Below are 15,987 nucleotides of genomic sequence, written 5' to 3' on the forward strand. Positions count from 1 at the left end.
AAATTTTGTGACATTACACAAGATGCTAAATTACTTGTCATAACGTAAGATCCAATCACAAAGTTGTATGAACCATTTTATACCCTGATCAAAAACAAGTACAGGTCGTCTCACAAGAGCTTGCACGAATAAATTGAATGAGTGAATGAAATTACAGATCTAGTGAATGTTTTCCTCCGTCGGTTCGTTTTTATCTTGCATCTCAACTAGCTTCAGTAAACTTCAGTAAGCTAGTTGAGAGAGCAAGATAAAGACGAAAGTTCGGCAAAATACGATGGAAAAACATTCACATCTGTATTTGTGTGTTACTAAATTGAATTCAAATATGTAAATAACGCGCATCATCCATTTTGTTACAAAAATGTCTAAGTCAAAATACTTTCGTTCAATCCATTCGTGCCAGGCCCTTTACAACGAAGTGCAAAATTCGAACTTCGTGTCTTGCTGTCCCGCTCACGCTTATATTATTTAAAACGATAGTGAGAGGGACGATACGATACGAACTTCGATTTCCGCATTTCGTATGGCTCTTGGGATTGACCTGTAGATTCAGCATTAGATTTTATTATAATCTTCAATACTATTATTATTAACCAACCTAGAAATAAGTAACAAAAGATAAATTCTATTTATTTTGATCACCTAATAATGTCGTAACACTATTTATATTATATAGTCAAGTGCAATGACAACCGATTGGATTCTATACAATGCTCAGGAATCCCAACCTTTTGAACATTAAACTACCACGAGACTCGCTCAAATTTAATGGAATAAACCTGGAACTTTCGATTGTTCGGATTTCCTAGTAGAAGGGTTACGTATTGGCCCGAAACATATCGAGCTGAACTCGATTTAACACGTGAGTTATCTCGGTTTATTTCATTAAACCCTTACCCTACGACTGCAAAATGATTCATTTTCACTAACATAACAGTGGCCGTAGGGGAGATCGAGGATAGTAGTGACAACGTCGATATTTTAGATCTTATTACCTGCTAGCAAGCTCGCAATAGCCTGCGTTTTTAGGGTTCCGTAGCCAAAATGGCAAAAACGGAACCCTTATAGTTTCGCCATGTCTGTCTTCCCGCGGCTTTGCTCAGGGACTATTAATGCTAGAAAGCTGTAACTGCACAAATATATATGTAAACTATGCCGACAAAATGGTACAATTATAAATAAAAAAAAAATTTTTTAGAGTACCTCCCATAGACGTAAAGTGGGATTATCGTTGGATTGGTCTTTTAAAACCATTAGAACCCCGTAATGCTAAAACGTTTTTTCGATTCAGTTGTTTGCAAAATATTCAACTTGAAAGGGCAAATTTTCATTAAAATCGAGCGTCCTACAATCTAAACCAGTGGGTGCAAAATTTTTAAAAAATTCAGGATGGTAGTAAGTATATCAAACTTACAAGGAAAACTATAACGGTTAAGTTTTCTTGAGAATTATTAGTAGATAGTTTAAGAATAAATAGCAGCCTAAGGTATAAAATATACCTAAACTTGGAATAATCTGTACAAAATACGAAATCCTTAGAAAAATATTACTTTTTTTTTTATAATGGCTACGGAACCCTATTTCGGGCGTGACCGACCCGCTCTTAGCCAGTTTTTTAGCTTCCAAAAATCGACGATGTCACAACTCTCCCCGGTCTCCCCTATTGTCTAACGTTCTGAGGTTAATGATTGCATTCGCAATCCCTTTCTACCCTCATCTTACACCGTGTGAAGAAAGAAGTGTTGAAAACGATCGCAATTCCAAATAGTGTTGCCGAAAAATCGATAGTTTTAATGCCCTATCGATAGTTCATTCGTCGTCAAGACGAGAAAAGAGATGTCGATAGTATCGACAGGCGCGGCGCACTCCGCGATATAGGTGCGATTCTGTAAGTATCAAAACACCCCACGCCGGCGTGGCTTAACTCACTAGGGCTATGAGCACCGCCCGGCACGCACGCTCGCAGTCTCGCTCGAACTAGTCGCGCCGCGTAACGCTACGTGTAGCTGTGTGATTTTCGTGAAACTGTTTCGCGATGAGTGCAGAAAAATATTGCATTCATATTTATTTTATTTATATATTCATATTCTGTACATAACATTACACTAACTGACCCAATTCTGTTCGAAACCATATTAAGTGCGAGTGCGACAAAAGAACAGATAGGTAATTCGCGATTTACCAATGCCCACTGCGGGCGTACAAAACCTTTGAGGCAGCCGACGACGCATTCGGCACGCGACCTTGTACAATTATCCATTTTGTGACCGTCGGAGATCGTAGGCGCGTCAATTTAAAAATGCTAGAAAACTAAGTATTTGTCCGAATTTACTCTTAAGTTACATGTGACTGTTATTTTTTTATTGATTTACAACCCTATCCTAAACCAAAACGTTGGTGCTGAATAATAACGACCTTCGCGCGCAGCACTAGAGTTCAATGTTGCTTGGTGGTGCGCGGTGATTTTGCTAATAAAAATTACGTAGGCATATAAAATGGCGGCTTTCGTCAACATCAAAAGAGAGAACCTTCTGTACTTGTACTATTACTTATTCTGTGGTATCGATAACAATCGCTTTTGCTCAAACTATCGATAGTGGAGTATCGATCGGCAACAATTATTCGAGTTAGACAACAAGGCCACTGGTTAGAACACTCAAATTATAATTAACAAAAATGTTGCATATATTAGCGATGGGTCGAATGTGGTTTGAACCGAACATTCGGTAAAAATAAAAAATCCGGGCGAATTTCGGTTCAGTAACCTGCCTCTAGAAAATTTTAAACCTGATATGACAAAATAGTAGAACTAGGTTTTTTTTTCTAGTGCCGAATTCAATACAATGCTGAATGTTCGGTATTTAAACCGAATGCCGAATTTCGGCTCAAGCTGCCGAAATTCGGTTAAACCGAATGTTAAACGAATTTCGGCCCATCCCTACTAAATATGAAATGAAAGATTTTTTCGTGGCAAAATGTTACACATCTCTGTGCTATATTATGCCGATGGAAAATTACACTTAAATCTAAATGATTTATATAAAAATATGTATTATGTTATTCAATTACCTTAAAACTACAGGTTGGAAAAAAATTAAATAGTTACCGCCTCGCAAAGTTACATAATCATCATGTGTCATTTGAATCATCTTAGAACAAATAGAGGTATTCGTGTAAATCAGCGGTAAGCAACCCGCGGCCCGTGACTTTTATAAAAGTCTTATACCCACCTGCATACTTAAATGAGATTTGACAGCAGTTCCATTTTGAAGTTCTTGTTTAAATTTTATTTCTCCTGTCAAAAGGTTGCTGACCGCTGGTGTAAATGTCCTATGATACTTTTAAATTATTCAGTCAGTCTTTTATATAGAATCTAACTCGGAGTTCATATGAGTCAATGCTAGTAAGTTTTTCAGCGCATTTTCTAATATCTGAGCCTGCTCTAGATATCCTGCGACCACTTCCCTGAAAAAAAAAAATACCATGGGAAAGATTTAATTTGCTGACACGATAAAAAAATGTTTTTTGTTAATTATTGTTTATATTAGTTGTATTTGTACATCTCTTTCTCTTGCTAACTGTTATTTTCACATGTTTTATGTACAAGAGTTATTCAATACAATACAACCTAACCAACTTAGAAATGTTATAAAACCTTGACATTGTCATTTAAGGTTCAATATCTCATAAATTGCTCAACCGATTTTAATTAAACATAGCTAGGAACCATCGCAATTAATCTCGTTTTTAAGTAAAAAAAAAACTCAAATTTATTTGTCTTTTTGCTTCGGGGGTCAAGAATGGATCATAATTTAGAGATCGTGACCATACATACTACGAAAATAACATGTGAAGTTGTATTACATATACCTAGATGTGTGTGTGTGTGTGTGTCTTACTTGTATTTGGCCATAGTTTCGTCTTCTTCCACATAGTCTCCTGCTTGTACCAGAAGGTCTTTAAGCGTCGGTCCATTACCGCCCTCTCTCGCTATAATACTGTAATTAGAATAGTTACATGGTGTTATAAAAAATACCCGTAAAGTGGAAAGAGGGTTAAATGATCCCTTATAAATGCCCATTTACATTATTTGAAAATTCTAGCATCAGCGTCAGATTTAATGCTAAAAAAATCATTTTTTTTTTTATAAATATGCAAAGGAACTTCATTTCAGGATTTTGATGAAACATGTCTAAGAACCATCGCTAGAAAACCTGCTCTCAAATAAAAAAACCGCATTCAAATCGGTCCACCGAGCTACGGTGCCACAGACAGACACACAGACACATTATAGCGGTCAAACTTATAACACCCCTCTTTTTGCGTCGGGGGTTAAAAATAGTACTCCACATACCTTTGCAATCTGTCGACTATTTTCATAATGTAATTGTGGGCCATGTTGGCTTTAATATTAATGTCCGCTCTCTTGTCTTCATACAATTCTCTGTCTTTATAGTCTTGCATACTTACAGCTCTGAAACATATTAAATTAGTACAGATAATGGTAATTACGTGAGGTCTTTAAGAAGGTCAAGTCAATCGGAAATCTCACAATATCACGAATATCACGTAATTTTTTTTTCAACTGCGTGAAATTGCGTTTTATAATTTAAGTTGAAATTTTTATTATTTAATTTTATCACAGTGATTTTAAACTACGGCAATGTTCTCAAATCACAAATACTAGTCTTTGCTAGTCGTAAAATTAATAGAACATTTTTTTTTCTTTTTTAAATCCAACGGGTTAACAGCCAAAACACATTTCACAAAATCTCACGTGAGATTTAGAGAGGGGGAGGGAGTTAAGGAAAATCTTACGAAATCTCACCAGGGAGGGCGGGGGAGTCAAAAAATCCTAAAAAATGTCTCACGTAATTTATGAACGCCCCCTAATAATTATAGTGCATAATGTTGGTACTCAATCGGAATACGGTGGCACCCGAAGGGTCACTCAATTATTGTATTAAATGAGCGACATTTCCTTATTCATTAATATGGAACTTTATTATTTGGTGTCAAATGTCAAACTGCGAATTTGAGGTGTATCACACTAAGATGTTATAAACCCCTACGATCAATAGAGAATGCAGTTTAAAAAAAACTAATAAAAATCTAGACTTAATTATTATTAACTAGAGTTTACCCGCTGCTTCGCACGCGTAAACTAAGTATTCGATCTGGTAGTTACAATTGAAATTCCGGGATTTTATAAAATACGGTATTTGACTATTTTGTATATGTTTTATAATTAAAAACTACACAATGCCTGTTATCGAATAGAAAAACAATTTTTAAGCTACCTTTAGAAACAACAAAGTTATAAAGGTTTGAAATTCAAGATTAGACAGAGAAAGACATACTGGCATGTGACGTCACACGCCAGTACCGCCATACTTGCTGCATAGAAAAAAGCGTTTGAGAAAGAGACAGGTATATAGGACTTTTCAAAAAATCACTATAAATCCAATTTTCAACCGATTTAAATTTTCTCTTCGCTAAACACTATCTGTTTATCTATATTTTCATAATAATATTAAGATATGGCAAAATCAGAAGTTGTCAAATACCGTATTCCCCTGGGAATTTCCAAACTTTATATCGTGGTCTTCATTGAGGTTGTGTTAACAACAGCTTAAGATTGGTTTTTTGGAATCTTTTTGTATTTTTTATTTCAATTCCAATTTTTTTGTTACTTTTACGGTCATCCCGTAAAACCTATATCGAAAATACAAACTGAAATATAGATGCACAGAAAAACCAGAAAAATAAGACCAGGTTCTCGGCATTCCGTGCCGTTGTGTTGTTTCTTATTTAGCCACTTAAGCTGAGATATGAGGTGCATAGGGGAAATTCGTTATAAACTAGCTTATAAACTAACTTTTTGCCAAATTTCATCCAAATCCGTCCAGCCGTTTCAGCGTGAAGAAGTAACAAACATACTCACTCACTCACAAACTTTCACATTTATAATATTAGTAGGATTAAGTATATTAGTAACTAGAATTATTAATCTCACGATGCGACCTTCCTCTACGCTGTCTTGATGGATACTGAGGCTGGGTGAAGTAGTACGACAAACACGAATGTTTCCGATAAAGTACACAACGTTAAAAATATGCAACGTTAATTAAATCCTCTATGCCTTTCTATGTACGTACTTAAGGTTTAAAGTTAGACCCGACGGTTGTGGTTTCGAGATTGTATGCCTATCCCGTGAGATTATCGGGATAAAAAGTAGCCTATGTGCTATTCCAGATCTCCAGCTGTCTACATACCAAATTTCCAAATGTGTCCAACTGTTTTAGCATGAAGAAGTAACAAACGTACAACACTGTCTTTCTCATAAAGTTTCATATTTAAAATATTAGTAGGACTCCGTAAGTGACAGTACCTACACAGAAGAGCAATGATTGAAATAATAGTAGATTGATAAACGAGGGTTGTAAGTGATCAATTAGACCCAAGATATTTAGGCGCACGAGCGAGCAAAGCGAGCGAGGGTGCTTATAGTTCGCGGGTGTAATTGATCATTTACACTCGAGTTGAACACTACTTTTCATCACAAATGCGAGGAAATAAAGAAAAACCGTTATAAATGTATGTATACGCAATTTGAAACCGTCTTTTTTTTTAATGGCCTCGCGCTCTTTGGCTTTGGCACATTCAGCCAGCACTGGCCAGCAGCATTATGCCAGCATGGAGGTTTTGAGGTAAGTATTACGCATTACATACAATCTCCTTGTGTACCAGTTCGTGAATACAAAGGAGCACCATTCGATTTTTAAATTTAACTTACTTACATTCCTAAAGATATAAATCGAATTTACAACACGGATTTCAAGTTAAATGCAACCTACTTTCAGAGCTTAAGTGATGAAAAAATTAAAACTTACATGAACGAATAAACCCGCATAAAGGTGCTTCTCAATTCTGTCAAAAATGCTTTCATCAAAGGGCAGGCTAGTACACATTCGTTATAGAACGTGCTACTATACGATTCTTCTAACACAGAGCATTCCGACAAATCATTCATTTTAAGCGTCTCTAATAATGAATTATTTGGAATAAAAACTAATTTATCATCAAAATCGTTTTCTGACGATATTGTAACCACAGTGTCTTCATAGTCCAGTTCTTCCATATCAAGTTTCTTAAATTTTTCTTCATACGCTTCTATAACAGTAACATTTCTGATTACTTTTGGTTCAACTGTTTGTACAATCTCAGTTCCAGCAGTCATACATTTGTTATTACTGATTTTAATCGTGTTTAGATCTTTTCCAGTAACATTTCTGATTATTTTTGGTTCAACTGTTTCTAGAACCTCAGTTTCAAAAGTCATACATTTATTATTACTGATTTTAAGTGTGTTGAGATCTTTTCCAGTAGTTCTTAGTATTTTTGGTTCATTCTCGATTACATAGTCCTGCATAGCAGTGAAGTGTTTCTTTAAATATTGTAATACATCTGATTGCTTATTTATATAAGACATAGGTGTTCTTGATTCTAATTCGTCGCTTCTTCGCAATACAGGCGTTATAAGACTTTCTAGATTAAATTCAATGTCTGTTTTAGGATCTTCTATATTTTTAATTAATTCTTGTAGTTTTTCATCAGCTTCATTGAAGCAACAATGTATAGTTTCTTTTAAATTTTGTACAAGAATCATACTGAAGCCGACCAGTTTGATGAGATCTATCGGTTCCATATTTTGGTTCAATTTTCCATTGATACTGCAATTTATTAGATGAGTATCGAATCTTCCTACAATAGTTTTGATTTTGGGTTGATTTTTGAATTTCTCTCCCATTACTTGAATAGCTTCATGCAAACTCCATGGTGGTATTGTTTTTTTCAAATTGTACTTTTCTTTCAATAAAAACTCTGTTAACGCTTCCTCCATGATCTGAGTGAGACGGCAGATCCACTCGTCTCGCTTACTGTTTACCCTATTTTCCATTACATCATTCTTTATGTAAAACCTCTTCAGTTCATCGTCTAAATCGAACACTGCATTAAGTTTTGTTATACCACTTATTTTTATGGTATTTTTATTTATGTATTGATATGCTAGATTTAGTTTTTGATCATTATTTATATCGTCAAAGCTATGTTCGCTAGATTGATTTCCTTTGGTAATTTGCTCTGTGATTTCAAGTCTTCTTATATCGTCATCTATTTTGTCAATATCATTAAAAACATTTTTCAAAGCTATGCTAGTATTAGTTAAATTTATTAATTTGTCATTGTCTTTTCTCTTGCCGAATAGGATTCTGTTTGTTTCGTTTTGTTTGTCAAATAATGTTTTCGGCGCATAATCTACTCTATCAGTAAAACCGAAAGGATTTAACTCCTCTAAAGTTTGCTGGAAGAGATTTTGGGACGGTTTTTCGTAGTTGTTGACTGTTATTTTTACCTTTTTCAAATCAAACGGGTCGTGTGTTTCTGCTGGTTTGATAGTAACCTTGAATTCCTCAAAAGTATAACACTCAATGTCGATTATTCTTGCTTTCTCTAATAGTTTCGTGTTTTCTGTTATAAGTACCTAAAACAAGTTAGATTTTCTCAAAAAGAAACATACGTAGGTATGTTTTCATTGCTCACGGCACCTATTTAATACATTGTAGTTTTGTAAAGATATGTTGAGCAGTAATTCATTGCACTTACCGCATGGTTTTCTTGAAGTAGTTGCCAGCAACATTTCAAAATGGCGTCCTCCTCGCAAGCGCTGAGGGTGTCTGGCTTCTGTTGTACTAAAACCGAATAAAGGCAACTTTTTACAAGCAAGCTCCAATCCTCCAGAATAAAAACCATTATATGTCCTTCCTGAGGTCTTAAGGGATAGCTTAAGCTGTATTAATCTAATCTAATCTACCTTTAAACGAGCAATTCTTACAATACAATACAAGATAAACATATACAATATTATACAAGAATTGCTCGTTCAGAGGTATATATATATATATTTCGGGGATCTAGGAAATCGCTCCAATTCGATGAAATTTGGTATGTGGGGGTTTTCGGGGATGACAAATCGATCTAGCTTTCTCTTATTTCTGGGAAAACGCTTATTATCGAGTTATTAGTGAGCAAAGCTCGGTCGCCCAGGTACTTTTATCTAAATTAAAGTATTATTATCGCGTCATCTGTAAGTTTTTGACGTTTCTTAGGGTCTCCCCACATCTATAGAGTATAGACGCGGAATTGGATCAAGCCGATCAAAAAACTCTTTATGTCCACGCAATAAAGCGAAACGACGTCGATACGTCGGCAGCCGAGCCGATACGAGCCGAACCATGACTTGTTAGCTCTTATTTCGTGGACATAAAGGTATTTTTCTATCTCCGCGTCGATAGATGTGAGGAGACCCTTAGATGTTTGAATTCAACGCCATCTATTGATCATTGGGGGAATTCAGATGAAGTGTCACACAAGGTACTTTTACCAATGACATTCACAGAGTTGCCAGCATAAAACTTACCGACAATCTGTGTGTTCGGTGTTGCCATCCTTCTTAATATTTGTCGCGCCGTAATGGCTTTATGTCGTCCGATACAATCGCCTTTGCTTAGAGCTTCTATTTTTAATTTCACTACGTAGGGGATCAGCAGACGGCAATTCTTATCTGAAAACAAAAAAAAAAATTCAAATCTTAACTTTCGCAATTATGATATTTGATATTAGAGGGATAAATATATAGAGGGACTGGCTTTTGCCCGCGGCTTCGTCCGCGTGTAATTCGGCTATCGCACGCTGTTCCCTCGGGAACTGTGCATTTTTCCGGGATAAAAAATAGCCGATGTCACTCTCTGGCCCATAAAATATCTCTATAACAAAAATTACGTCGATGTGTTGCTCCGTTTCGACGTGAAAGATGGACAAACATACAAACAAACACATAAACTTTCAAATTTATAATATAGTATAATCACAGAATAATTAATAGTACAAGTACTGAAGGTTCTCTCTTTTGATGTTGACGAAAGCCGCCATTTTATATGCCTACGTAATTTTTATTAGCAAAATCACCGCACACCGCCAGCCAAGCAACATTGAACTCGCGCGCGAAGGTCGTTATTATTCAGCACTAACGTTTTGGTTTAAGATAGGGTTGTAAATCAATAAAAAAATAATACTCACATATAACTTAAGAGTAAATTCGGACAAATACTTAGTTTTCTAGAATTATTAAATTGACGCGCCTACGATCTCCGACGGTCTCAAAATGGATAATTGTACAAGGTCACGTGCCGAATGCGTCGTCGCAGTGGGCATTGGTAAATCGCGAATTACCTATCTGTTCTTTTGTCGCACTCGCACTTAATATGGTTTCGAACAGAATTGGGTTAGTTAGTGTAATGTTATGTACAGAATATGAATATATAAATAAAATAAATATGAATGCAATATTTTTTTACACTTCTCGTGAACTAGTTTCACGAAAATCACACAGCTACACGTAGCGTTCGAGCGAGACTGCGAGCGTGCGTGCCGGGCGGTGCTCATAGCCCTAGTGAGTTAAGCCACGCCGGCGTGGGGTGTTTTGATACTTACAGAATCGCACCTATATCGCGGAGTGCGCCACGCCTGGTATAGTATATGAATGTGAATGGTAGTATGGATAAATGTCATAAATTTAGTAAACGCTAATTTACAATATTAGTAGTATTTCTAACCACTTAGCATAAATTGTCCAAAGCACTCAAACTCAGCAAGAAGCGCCGACGTATCCACTACTATGTACCAAGTGCTGGCAGTTTCGGGAACATCTTCTGAAGGCTCGGGGCACTCCATTTCCAAAGAGTCTGGACTCTGAAGTAATAAAAAAAAATATTAGGCTGACTTTCAACCAGAGATGTGTGAGGAGGTGTCGCGAAGAATGAGTTTTTCAGGAACCAATAGAAGCGCTTCATTTACCTCGCCTCGCTCCGCTCATCTGTTTCCACCAGAGCGGTGCTGCGCGAGGATATGTATTAAACTTGCTGAAATTGTTTGAAAACTTCTCTTCTCTGGTGGAAACGCAGCCTTAACCATTAGGTCGGGCAGTTGAATTGAAATTCTGAGATTTTATTATATTCCAATGGGAATTTCCGAAGCTTACATTCGAGATTTATCCCTATCCCGTGGAAGTATCGGATAAAAAGTAGCCTGTGTTATTCCAGATGCCCAGCTATCTCATTCCAAATTTCATCTAAATCCGTCTAGCCGTTTTAGCGCATACAAATTGAAATTCAGGGACTTTACGTAATTCGTGTGGTAATTCCCAATAATTACATCAAGGTTCTAATCTAACATACTCAATCTTTTATTTATATAACAATTATTTTTAATTTTACGCGAACGATGCCACTGGTAAAGTGTAGTGATATATCAGCCATTCCTATACAGATCTGCACTCAATCTCATGACCGTGTCACTTTTGCGGGAAAAAAGCGACACGGTAATTAGACTGAGTGCACAGATGAATGAGAAAGGCCGATTGTCCATTCTCATTTATCTTTGCTCTCAAGTGTAATTGCCGAGTCACGTTTGCGGGAAAAAAGCGACACGGTAATTAGACTGAGTGCACAGATGAATGAGAAAGGCCGATTGTCCATTCTCATTTATTTTTTTATGTATTGAAAAAAGCGACACGGTAATAGACTGATGCAAGATGAATTTGCCGATGGACAAACAAGTCACAAGTGCGTTGCCGGCCTTTTAAAAAGAGTATGATAAATCAGAATGCGCGAATGCCCTTTAAAAAGTCACTGTTAGTACTTACTAGAATCACATTACTTTGATTGTCTTCAGTACTACTGTCCTGTTCATCTAGTGCAAAAGTCACTCGCTTTTTACAGTCAACTTTGTCTGATGATGTACTTTGTTTTGAAGGCTCTGGAACGATAACAATAGAATTTTTAATCACCACCACCCCTACGCTGACGCGTTTCAAACTCAACCCGAGTTCATCCTCAGAGCACCGGGTGCAAGAGCAGTAGGTAGCGTTTCGTACTATATGCAAATAATCACTGTAAAATTTTGTCGAAAATACAAACTGAGACATGGATGCACAGAAAAACCAGAAAAAGAGACCAGCGCTGGGAATCGAACCCAGGTCCTCAGCATTCCGTGCTGCGTGCCATGCCCCTACACTACCACTGGACAGGAGTACAGACAAAAACACATTCAGAACGAAACCAACATAATTCAAAAGTGTTTCGCTTGCTGCTGCTTAAGTAGCGTAGTAGAAATAAGCAACCTGAGATATTATGTGTCCATTGCATAGGAGCAATTCGTGTCTGTACTGTCCAGTGGTAGTGTAGGGGTATGGCACGCAGCACGGAATGCTGAGGACCTGGGTTCGATTCCCAGCGCTGGTCTCTTTTTCTAGTTTTTCTGTGCATCCATGTCTCAGTTTGTATTTTCGATATGGTTTTACGGGATGACCGTAAAAGTGACAAATTCGGAGTTGAAATAAAAAATACAAAAAGACTCCAAATAACCAATCATAATGTAAAATTTTGATCGACTATTACTTGTTAACTTGAGAAGGCTACTAAGCTGTGATTCTTTTGATTCGGCTGTAAAAATAGTTACCTGCAGACTTTGGAGTATCATCTAAACTCACAGATTGCCTCCTTTTAGCAACCAATACAAATCTCAAATCATTGTCTTCTAACACATTAAGTTTTTCCATGTTGGTAAGAGAATCATCAACATTAGGGCTTGGTGATGTCTCATCACTAGTCCTTAAATCTTTAGCAGATTGGCTTGATTTAAGTATAGTTTTCGGAGTAAATTCGCTTAGAGATCCAGCCCTAACTCTGGGTTTGGCCATTGTTTGACAGCCAACTTCTTTGTTCTTAGGTTTCGTATCAAACATGTCTCTGAACCGTGGACCCAACATTTGATCAAACGTTGGCACATTGTGGAGCGTAGACGGGTTAAATTGAAATGGACTCTTACTTGAGCTCTGGAATTGATTGACATGTGTGAACATTTCTTGTGGTTCATATTGGGTTATTTGATCCAACATTGGCCTCTGTGTTGGTTGCTCGGGAATGAGCATTGGCGTTAGAGTCCAGATCACTTTAGGTACCGGGTCTCTTGATACGTAATTAGGGAACACAGCTCGGCCAAACATAGGTGATGAGCTACCCACATTGTCATAGAGGCATGAACTGTGTCCTGAATTTGTATGAGTTGAATTTACACTGCGGTTACTTAGGTGACTGGAACATGTGTCCGTGCTAACATTCTGTCGTGTATTGAAACTTCTTTTTAAATTCAGTATGTTACCGAAACCGTTTTGGAATCCTTTAGTGGGATTGTGTTTTTCAGTTGATGTACTGTAGTCAGCTGGTGGTTCAACAGGTTCTGGGTATGCGTGAGTTTTATCCGTCACTATAGTAGGTTTCTTGAGGTTTTTTGTCTGCAAAACGAACATTTGTTAAGCAACCCAACCTATTTTAGTATTTAGTACCTGGGCGACCGAGCTTTGCTCGGGCTAAAACTCGATTATAATAATAATAAGCGTTTTTAACCCCGGACACAAAAAGAGAAGTGTTATAAGTTTGACCGCTATGTGTGTGTGTGTGTGTCTGTTTGTCTGTTTGTGGCACCGTAGCTCTTAAACGGGTGGACCTATTTGAATGCTGTTTTTAGGGTTCCAGAGCCAAAATGGCAAAACGGAACCCTTTTAGTTTCGCCATGTCTGTCTGTCTGTCTGTCTGTCTGTCCGTCCGTACGCGGCTTTGCTCAGGGACTATCAATGCTAGAAAGCTGTAATTTTGCACGGATATATACGTAAACTATGCCGACAAAATGGTACAATAAAAAATTAAATAAAATTTTTTTAGGGTACCTCCCATAGACGTAAAGTAGGGGTGATTTCTATTTTCTTATCCAACCCTATAGTGTGGGGTATCGTTGGATAGGTCTTTTAAAACCATTACGGGTTTGCTAAGACGATTTTTCGATTCATTGATTTTTTTGCGAAATATTCAACTTTAAAGTGCAAATTTTCATTAAAATCGAGCGTCCTCTAAAATCTAAACCGATGGGTGGAAAAATTTGAAAAAATTCAGGATGGTAGTAAGTATTTCAAACTTTCAAGGAAAACTATAACAGCTAAGTTTGCTTGAGAATTATTAGTAGTTTTACTCTTAAATAGCAGCCTAAGGTATAACATATACCTAAACTTGGAAGATTCCGTATAAAATACGAAATCCTTAGAAAAATATTACTTAATTTTTTCGTAATGGCTACGGAACCCCATTTTGGGCGTGTCCGACACGCTCTTGGCCGGTTTTTTTCATAAAAAGACAAATGCAGCTACTATGGAAAGAGTGAATTCCACCTTTACAATTGTTACAAGTAAATTAAGAAAGGCATTGGGAATTAAAAAGGGTGGGAAATTATTTTTTTTGTTCAAATACTATATCTAGTACTGATTTTATTTCTCAAATGCAAAATACTGTAGTTTTTCGGACAATCTTCTTTTATGTAAATAAATACATGTTAAATGGATATAAATAAGTGTAGCTTGTTGCCATGGTAATGCCTTTATGGAGACTCAGTGGCGTAGCTACCAAGGGGCTAGGCGGGGCAGTGCCCCAGGGCCCTCAAGCTCAGGGGGCCCTCAAAATCTGCTTTATAGCTGATGATAAAGTTGCTTAGCATTTTTAAAGTATTTGTATATAATTATAATGATTTTACTTCAAAAAACCTTACCAGTTTGGATAGCAGTGGGCCCCATTTTTTTATTTGCCCCAGGGCCCTAGGTTACCTAGCTACGCCACTGTGGAGACTTCTTAAAAGTACAATTTTGTGGGGACAAATCCACTTAAACTTTTGTTGTGACAGTTTAAGGTAATTCCTTCATGACTCATCTAAGCATGCTAGTAGTATACATTGCAAACATTTTTCTAAGAAAGTTTATCACTTATGTCTCCAGAGTTATAGGACAGAATAGCAAACACTTAATAGATGATTGACCGTTTTAACATGTCATTTCCAAATCAGTTTTCTTATGTTCATTTCTGTGACCAACCCTGATATTTATCTACTGCCCAAGATGTTGAAAAAACTTGTAAGTTATAATGGTGATTGAGACTATAAACTATAACACAACCTAGGGTAACTTTTCATTGAATTTACACAGATAAAAAAATATTTTCATCTATATATAAGAGGAAAGTTTTCGAGTGAGTAAGTATTAGAAGTCTCAGAGTGCAATTGCTAATGCCTTTATCACACCGTGTTGGCGTTTCGTTAATAAGTTTAGTTTGGATAACATTTTCGCTCCTTTATTATAACTGTAAATACTACCAAGGCAAAGCAGTAGGAAAATACAAGTATTATTTTGAGACCAACGGCGGAAAAATACCTAAACTATGAAAAATTGTGGCTTTTGTTACGATTTTTACGCATATTTATAAAATTAATGAATTGAAAGCATGGTTGAAAGCATGGCGGTCTTTCCTTGTGTTTAAATTTGTGCTTAGTACAGTAAAATATCAACTTACATCTGCATCGTTGAGACTCCACGCCGTTTCACCCGTCGAACCGTTGAAATAATAAAACTTGCCGGGAAAACTCTTCGACGGACACAATAACCAAGGGCTGTTTTTAGAAGTCAATATTTTCTTATTCGAATGCATAGTTTAACTCTAATAATTAACATTCTTTCGAAATACAGAGCGACTGCAACAATTTATCTTTGTCAATGGAAAAAACTTTGCTTACCGCCGCTAAAATCTAAACATATCAAATTTCGATGTTTCGTTAATGCATGCATCGTGAAGTTGATTGCTTCGTTTTTTATTCTTCATAAATAATCAAGAAATATTTAATAAAATTTAACTTTTAAAACTCACGTGTTTTATATAAATATTTATGTTTAGCGAAGAATAGAATACTACTAAGGTGCAAAAATATGTGAATTCTTCAAGTTTAGGTTAATTAAATTGCGTATGCGGATAAAGGAAAGATCAAAACGCAAAA

General features: G+C 36.5%; 1 protein-coding gene across 2 annotated transcripts; it reads right to left on the minus strand.

Moving 5' to 3' along the window:
- Positions 1 to 50: 50 nt before the first annotated feature.
- LOC141443663 (uncharacterized) lies at positions 51 to 15,727 on the minus strand. Of its 2 annotated transcripts, XR_012453067.1 has the most exons (11): positions 15,510 to 15,727; positions 12,580 to 13,414; positions 11,765 to 11,877; positions 10,677 to 10,812; positions 9,482 to 9,625; positions 8,668 to 8,753; positions 6,894 to 8,545; positions 4,355 to 4,474; positions 3,900 to 3,998; positions 1,041 to 3,465; positions 51 to 995 (listed from the first exon to the last, which is right to left on the minus strand). XR_012453067.1 is itself a non-coding variant. In XM_074109002.1 (10 exons), exons 1-10 carry the CDS (start codon positions 15,642 to 15,644, stop codon positions 3,363 to 3,365), a joined length of 3,423 nt encoding a protein of 1,140 aa, XP_073965103.1. In that variant the 5' UTR covers positions 15,645 to 15,727; the 3' UTR covers positions 51 to 3,362. The 2 variants fall into 2 exon arrangements, 1 of the variants encoding a protein (XP_073965103.1); XM_074109002.1 differs by having other exon boundaries at positions 51 to 3,465.
- Between the last annotated feature and the right edge of the window lie 260 nt (positions 15,728 to 15,987).

The sequence above is a fragment of the Choristoneura fumiferana genome, chromosome 28, assembly GCF_025370935.1.
Source record: "Choristoneura fumiferana chromosome 28, NRCan_CFum_1, whole genome shotgun sequence".
Classification (NCBI taxonomy): Eukaryota; Metazoa; Arthropoda; class Insecta; order Lepidoptera; family Tortricidae; genus Choristoneura; species Choristoneura fumiferana.

Excerpts from the sequence above, each read along its gene's own strand:
- LOC141443663 (XM_074109002.1), bottom strand. The coding sequence starts at position 15,644 with ATGCATTCGAATAAGAAAATATTGACTTCTAAAAACAGCCCTTGGTTA. Across the intron at positions 10,813-11,764 it reads ATCAAAGTAATGTGATTCTA|AGTCCAGACTCTTTGGAAAT; the intron begins GTAAGTACTAAC and ends TTATTACTTCAG. Across the intron at positions 9,626-10,676 it reads TGGACAATTTATGCTAAGTG|ATAAGAATTGCCGTCTGCTG; the intron begins GTTAGAAATACT and ends TTTTGTTTTCAG.